The following is an 8,173-nucleotide window of genomic DNA, read 5'->3' as shown; positions in this document are numbered from 1 at the left end:
ATCTTCCACCGCTATTTCTGTCAGTACAAAATCATGACAAACTACTCCAGACTAAGGGGAATAAATGTCCAGTAGTAAGTTCTTTATTTCGTTTCCTGAGCATTGAACATCTGTTTTTTAGGCTGTGATTTTGACAGGAGTTGATAACCCCTGTCAAAATCCACACTTGTCTCCCATTTATGAATATGTGGAATATTTCAGCAAATATTATACTATAGCTTTTCAAATGATCATAAGCTCTGTATGTTTATCCGCATATAATAATAATAATAATAATAATAATAATAATAATAATAATAATAATAATAATAATAATAATAATAATAATAATAATAATAATAATAATAATCATCATCATCATCATCATCATAATCATCATCATCATCATAATCATCATAATAATAATTTATTATTGATTTTAAAGTTTAGGAGTTAAATTTAGGGTTGCATTGTTTATTCAATTGAAAAGGAAAATAAGAAAACCAAAATGTATAAAGATATTAAAGATTTATTTTATAAATACTTCTTTCTTTATTTCAGTATACAAAATAACAGTATGTACATCCACACAGAAGTGGTTTACAAAATCCACAAGTTCATATGCTCTAAAAATATAATATATTTTGAACTCTGGATTCAGACATCAGAGATATAATGCAGCATGTCACAACGTCTTTCATTCTTCGCATAGTCCACAGGAGTGTGGGTATGGCCCAGAAGATCTGTTCAAATGTCCAAAATACCAACCACAAATAGCTTTGTGATTTAAGAAAAATTCCCTTTGTGTTCTCCTTGTCCTCCATTGTTCATTGTCTTGGAGGAAATATTTGTAGTACCTTGAAAAAAGTACCATGTGGATCCATCTGAATCCTTTTCCATGAAATGACGCTTACACAGTCCTCTTCTCCAGCATGAAATCCAATAACTTTTCTTTTATTAAAAATAGAATAAAATAGTTGGTGTGTCCCTGTTTGGGACTTGTTTTTAGAAAGAAAAAAATACCCAAGAGGACGGTCTTCACAAAACTCACTAGCACTGTCCCACATTCCAGCGTCCCGGCTTGTGAAGCGATAGAGTTTGGAGACTGATACAAAAATGACACTGGCACAAGAAACCAGCTCATGTTGAGATAGACATGCTAAAGCTGGAAGTAAGCCTTGTTGTATTGTAGTGCTTTGGTTCATCTGTGGCGCCGTGAGCCCGCTCATTTGCACACATATCTCTCCACGATGCGCTCACACTTCTTACAGGTGACGTAGCAGCACCAGTGGTACTTGCAGTGGCAGCGCTCCACCAGCTTCTCTGTGTAGGGGTTATAGCCACGACCACAGCACATCAGGTCACAGCTGTCACTCCCCACGGACGTCTTGTTGCACTGCCTAAATAAACACAAACAAAAAGGGAAAAGTTATGTTTTAGTCTGAATTGTCAAAACCAAAATAAAAGCAGTATATAATCTACACTAAACAGTTTTCCCCAGTGGTGGCAGCTGAGAAAGCTAAAAAACTTGGCCTGAGACAATTAGGTTTATTGCCTCATTCCATAACATTTAGTCTGTGTGTACAATCTCACAGCCCCTGAAGTGGCCACAATGGTCTTAAAAGTGCCTGACCTGTTGGCCTCAGCCTTTTGTGTGTCCTCCTTCCAAACATTTTTCTCTGTCTGTCCTGAGCTGTGGTGCTGAGAGCCTTAAGCCCTGTTGAATGAGAGGAAAATGGCCTGTTGTAAATCAGCCTGAATAAGTCGGGCCGGCCTCAGCCTCTTTAGTTTGCCCTCTGCACATAATTGCATTGTTTTATGAAGGCGAAGTGTTAAAGAGCGGCATGGTGAGAAAGACATTGAGCTGAAGGCTGCTGTGGGAGTGAAGGGGGGGGATGGACAGGACTCATTTAGAGTGCGAGACAGGTTTATTACATCGGTGGGAGCTGGGACTTGCAGAGAAAGCCCACAAAGTTGTGTTATGTCAGGAACAAGATTCCCTTGTATTACTGCTGTAAATGGAGCGAGGGAAGAGGCCTGAATATCCTGCTTTTCCCATCTGCAGTGTAATGTAATTTAAGATGAACGCACACTCCTCAATAATGCCCCCTTTACTTTTAAAATCAGCAGTCACACTTTATACATTACCCACAGCTGCAAAAGTCACTGTCCCAGATTCTGGGATTTAAATGAATTAGATTTGATTGAAAGAATGAGGAAACCAAGCTCTATTTGGGTTTATGGGCTAGTAAAACAGTGACCACAGCTAATGGGGACATCAGTATCTGGAAAAGTGCAGGCTGCAACATTTGTAATGTTCTAATAATTATAATATATTGGGAAAAGTATTTTAGCAAACTTCATTAATGTGAGGTTTTACCGCCAAAGTAGTCCTGCTGAACACAGATCCCATTGTAGCATATCTTCATCAAACACTGGGTAATGACACATCAAACTGACGGTCTCGTGACTTGGCAATGCAGTGGCACTGTTATCGGCTGTAGACTGGAGCCATTGGCCGAGTGAGTGGCGATGACACAGTGCACGTCTCAGTAATCTGTTATGTGTAGTCATGAGACTATTTGCATTTCCACTTTGCCCTTCTTCAACCAAAGTTATTGATTTATTTGTTTAATCACACATTCTTTTTGGTTCAATCATGAAACAGTTCAATTATAAAAGATGTCTAACCACCCGCTGGTTCAATGCGGGCGATAAAAGTCGGGCCGAGATAATGGGAAAATTTGCAGGATGAAGTTTTCCATTGGCAAACATTTTTTAGATTAGTTTGTGCGATCATGAGTCAGGCCCAGAGACAAACAGACTCCACAGCACATTCTCCACACAAACACGTGGCATGGCACTGTCTAAACTCGAACAATGCGGCTAAACAGTAAGCACTGCTTTATCTAATGGGGGCCATTAACCATTTCCCCATTTGTGTCAGCTGAAGTGCACTTCACCCTAAGTATAGCTCCATTAGTCACTTTTCTCTGATAGTGGGACAAGGACTTGGGAACGTGGCCTTTTCGGTGACACATGCTCAGACAAGGCGCAGATACAGCTCTCTCACAGGCAGCCGTCTGTTATCAAGGTGCGTGCTCACCAAACGGTGCCACCAGGAAAGTCAACATCCTCACTTCCTGTTTGTCATCAGAAACAGTCTTTTTTTACTCTCTATTTGCATGCGGCTTGAGAGGCTCTTACCTGTCCTGAGTGCCGACAGATCCTTGCTTATCGTTCTTGGTGCAGAAGTCTGGCGAGCTCTGCAGATAGACCAGCTCGTTTTCCCTCACCGGCCGAATGTCGATGTCTTTGGGCACCAGCTGTTTGCGAGTGCCCACGGGCCTGGGGACCACTTTGGTGGCTGACAGATACTTGGTCTTTAGGTCCATGGCGATTTCCCTCAGGTCCTGCAGGCCTCGCCAGCAGGTTCTGATGGAGCACGAGCCGGACACGCCGTGGCATTTACACTTCATCACCAGCGCATCCCTTAAGGCCTTTAGGATAAATGAATCATGATTAGGTGTATGCTGTGCACTTTCTATTGCATCTAGAGTTTAAAAACATTTGTAATGCTTTATAAAGTAAAATAACAATTACCCTTCTTCCAACTTCGCTGTTGTGCAGGTGCATGAGTTTGTTGGCGTGGGAGCCTGGCCTCTTCATCTTCATGGGAGCGTCAGAGAACTTAGAGCCCATGACAAGGCCGTAGTGCAGGTTGTCTGCACAGCCGCCCCAGCGATAGCCCGGCTCCGGGATCTCTGCAGGTATGGGCCCACATGAGCAGAGGCGCAGGTCTCCTGAAGTACATGCCCGCGCTATGGTATGGCTTATGGTGGCAGCAGACAGAGCGTACACGAAGGCCGATTCTCTCGTTCCTGGACAAAACAATAAGATAGAACTATTAGGCGTGTGTAAAGCATTGGCAACTGACTCATTCAAAATATGTTTTTTAGAAAAATGCGTCCCTGGTCATGCCATAATGTAAACTCAATGGTGACGTAATTAGAAGTGATTTTCATACACATATGTTAAATAAAAACACATATGTTAAAGACTACAGCACAGGGACCAAATCATGTCTGACCGTGGGTTGTTCAGATCAAAGCCATTCCTGCACAGAGATGAACCATTTCCTGCTCCGAGCAGACTGTTCATTTGGTAAATGGCTCTACAGAACCCTTCTACCCACATCTCCGGCTTGTTTCAAGGTCTGGGACTTTGAAACATCTGAGTCTGACTGAAGCACCACATAACAGATGTGTAGCCAGGTTGTGTCCTGGTCCCACAGTTAAAGGTAAATGGGGATAATGTTCATCATGCTGAGGAAGGTAGTTCTCCTCGTGGCTGTCCAATGAAGGCATGTGAGGCCAGACAGGATAAACAGCTGGACTATTTTCACTGGCTAAGCTAAAGTTGACGCAGTATATGAAGAATAATACATTATGAAATGAGCATGGTTTTGTTCTCAGACAGCTGCCATGTTAACATAAACAAAAGAAAAGCCAGTACTTCATTTAGCGCTGCCAACTACTACTTCTCGTATTAGTTTTGAACTCTGCTGTGAAGGTGACAGGCCTAATGACCTTGGTTTGAGGGTGGTTATTCAATGTCAAAAACACTGACTTAAATCAAGGATACAGAACTATTGAGCTTCTTTCAGACCGTACCTCTGTCCAGATCCGGTCGGTACTTGGGTGCATCTGCCGGGATGTCAATTGACGAGCAGTTCCAGCGCATGTCAGCGAATGTCTTCTGACAGGTTTTCTTGACTTCACGAGCTGCCTGGATAATGGTCTGCATGAGCTCCAGGTTGCTGCGGCACAGCTGGGCTTGAGAAGACACCATGCCTGGCAGCAGTTTGCAGTGCTGAGTCTGGTTGACGTGTAGAGATGTAGGAGCATGTGACAGTGCTCTGCAAGGAGACAATCGAACATGCATTAGAGATAAAACTCCCTGACAACAAGAAGGTCTCAGGCTTGATTCCCAGACGGGTGTGGACTTTTCTGTGTGAAATTCATTTACTCCTGACCACAAACCTATCCTGAGGTGTTATGGTGGGTCCCCAGACGCTACACTGTGGTCCCCACTGCTGACAGATTGCCACAACAGCATTGAAGGACAGGACAAATGCAGAAGTCAAATCTCCCCATGGGCGCAATAAAGTACTTCGGCCTTTACCTTACACGAAAGTCAGATCACAATTTAAAAACAAAAAATCAGCGCTATTGGGCGGCCATGCTTTTACATTAAACACAAAGCAGAAACGTCTTCTCAGGGAGAAATCCCAAACAAAAGTCAGCTGTAGGTACATAAAGCAAAGCTGACACCTGTTTGGCATCTTAAGTTAAATCATAGAGGAAAATGTGCTCTTTCTGCCAAAATGAACAGATACATGTAAAATATAGACGCGACCTCACAGTATGTTAAGCAAAAATAAAAGTTTAACTTTTACTGCCTGGGTTGGACATAATTTTTGGCCAAAATGTTTGTTTTAGGTTTTACGTTTATGGTGAATTTTAAGGGAAAGCAACAGGCGACCATTCTGGCCGTCTATGAGTCCGTGAGAAACCCTGGCCGCCTGCTTCGTGGCCTGTTTTGCATTAGTGCCGAGGGGCCACCTCTCTGTGCCCAGTGATAAGCTGTGACTCCACTGGGCACGCTGTAATCCCGCACTCGCAGGTGTTTACAGCTGCATCTGTTTCACATTGTTCTGCTGTGCATCATCAACACTGTTGGAGCTCACCATTGGATTTAGGACATGCCATCCCCACTCCCAGCCTGCCCACTGTGACTGTACCACGTCACATTATTTACTCTCAAAATGACTTATACTTGTGTTTAGGCCCGGGCACAAGGTTGTCAAGGACGTTACTAAAACACCAGAATTGAAAATAGCTGTAAAAACAAATTTGCAGCTAACCACGAGCGTTTTTGAAATATGAAAAAGTTTTCCAGCGCAATAAACAGTAACACGTTGCAGATACAGAAATAACCTGAGAATTTCCTATTCTTCCCGAAATGTGTGTGCAATCGATGGTTTATGTCGCCAGTAAAAAAACGTATGACTAACACGTGTTTCGACAATATATATATATGTGCCGTCTTTAGCTCCGTTTTGACTTATAATCAGGACGACGTGACTGCGACTGCTCCCTCCAGGTGTCTATCTTATTTATATCTTACTCCTTTATTTTGATGAGGCTCGAGAGGCTGCACTGAAGACATGATAAAATATGCAGCGTGTCTTTGTCAGTTGAAGCAGATGTTGCTAACGCAGAGCTGTCCATATAGTGCAGTACAGTAGGCAGCGTTCACAAATGTAATGTTATCATTTCAATTGGACACGGCTTTATGGAGCAGGTTCACTGTCTTTGAGAAAACCAACGAAAGAGAAGATCCACGTTTAGCCTTATTGTTTCTGGCTCTCAACAACTTTATATTTTCTTCAATCTTCTTTTTAGAGATCATTTTACTCATGCTTAAGTTAGGTGTTTAACTAGTTTAGACATGGTTTACAAACCTATTTACACATGTCCAGTTTAGATCTATTTTAGACCCTTTTCGGACCCGGTTTAGCCCTGATTTGATCTTGACCTAAGTCTGATCAAAGCTAGGTTAAATTTTGTGAGGTACGTGGTGAAAAGTTCGAAAACACTGTTTTTGTTTTCAGCCCACAGTTCAATCTTGTCAACGAACAGTGATTTTGCCTTTTTCAACAAATAACATTAAACAACAACCCCTGCTGAAACAAAAGACGTCAAACTGAAGACGTTAAAGCTGAAACACTGAATGCTAAGACTTCTGGCCTACTACTTCAACATTAAACTCTTAAAAATGTTTCAGTGTCACATAAACGCGACTTATAGTCCATTCCCTCACAGTCGACACAATCTCTCCTTGATCATCCGCAGGAATGCTGGGGGCCCGATTCAAAGCTGCCCCGGGACCCACCACTCCATAAAATACAGAAACACAAAGCCAACGCTCACCATATCGTTTTTATCTGTATGACGTCAGCCCCCCCCCACCGCCCCACTCCCACTCCCCAAGAAAAACAACAACAACATGCGAGCAGGAAACCCAGAAAAGGCGTGAAAAGGACAGTACTTACAGCCATTTGATGCCCGAGCAGAGCTGAGATACCAACAGGGCGGTGAACACGCCAAAACGCAGGACATGTGAGCAGCTCCGCATGGTGAGGGAGAGTGGCGGGGCTTCACACTGGAGTTCACGGAGGATATGGGGCGAAGGAGCGCAGTGGGGTTATAGCTTCAGAAGTCACTCCTCATTGCACAAATAGCCCTGAAAGACAACAAAGGACACCAATGTAAGGCTCTGAAGTGTAGGCTTACAAATGAGTGATTTCTTTTTAGAGAAATATGTCTGAATCTTAGAGCTTTTTTACCCCGATACTAGTACTTTGGCTTTACTTGATTCACAGATACTGCTACCTTTTTTCCATACCTATCATCCATAATTATCTAGACCGGTCTAGCAGAAAGATTAAATGATCACATGTTTTTGTCATTCATCTGAGCTAGAACAGCCAACTATCTTTCTTTAGTGCTAGGCCTATCTCAGGACCCACCACACTTCAAAACTTGCATTTAAAAAACACTTTTATTTCAGATAATAGCTTCCCGTAACACTTTTTACGCCGTGCCCATAGACAATTGAAGCTGACGCCACAGATTTTATGATGTTGCTGATAACGACTAAACTTATTTTATTTGTTTCTGATGTGAACAACGGGCTACACACAACTTTAAGTACGCTCACACTTTCAGTATTATTAATTCATGTTCCTTTTCCGTTTAAATCCGCGATATTTGCCTAAAACAAGCACGAAAAGGCCTAATTCTCAATGGGATTTCAGTGAGAGCTCATCACCACAAGTTACTCTTGTAGTGACAAAGTAATACAGCCTACAGAGCGATTACAGGTTATCTCAAAGCATCATAGGGATTTAAGTTGTGGATCAGCAAGATGATGGAAGAGCCAGTTCTCTGCTCTTTTGCTGATTGGCCGAGGCGCGCGCAAACAGTGTCAAGTCAGTCCTATGAATTATTTTAATGAGCTTACTGAAACTCAGGCTTTTGCAGGTGTGCGGGATTACGGAGTGAGAGGGGCATTTAAAAAAAAAAAAGAAAGGAAAAAAAACTAAATGGGGAATGATGATAACTCAAAC

At 42.5% G+C, this 8,173-nt stretch overlaps 1 protein-coding gene across 1 annotated transcript; it reads right to left on the bottom strand.

Moving 5' to 3' along the window:
- Positions 1-567: 567 nt before the first annotated feature.
- Positions 568-7,283, bottom strand: wnt11 (wingless-type MMTV integration site family, member 11). The gene is made up of 5 exons (XM_079566569.1): positions 7,097-7,283; positions 4,653-4,897; positions 3,583-3,860; positions 3,187-3,479; positions 568-1,379 (listed from the first exon to the last, which is right to left on the bottom strand). The coding sequence occupies exons 1-5, from the start codon at positions 7,177-7,179 to the stop codon at positions 1,205-1,207; spliced, it is 1,074 nt and encodes a 357-aa protein (XP_079422695.1). The 5' UTR covers positions 7,180-7,283; the 3' UTR covers positions 568-1,204.
- Positions 7,284-8,173: the final 890 nt, after the last annotated feature.

This window comes from Gobius niger, assembly GCF_951799975.1.
Source record: "Gobius niger genome assembly, chromosome: 11".
NCBI classification, from domain to species: Eukaryota; Metazoa; Chordata; class Actinopteri; order Gobiiformes; family Gobiidae; genus Gobius; species Gobius niger.
The sequence above is the reverse complement of the archived record's forward strand: the minus strand, read 5'-3'. Positions and strand labels throughout refer to the sequence as shown.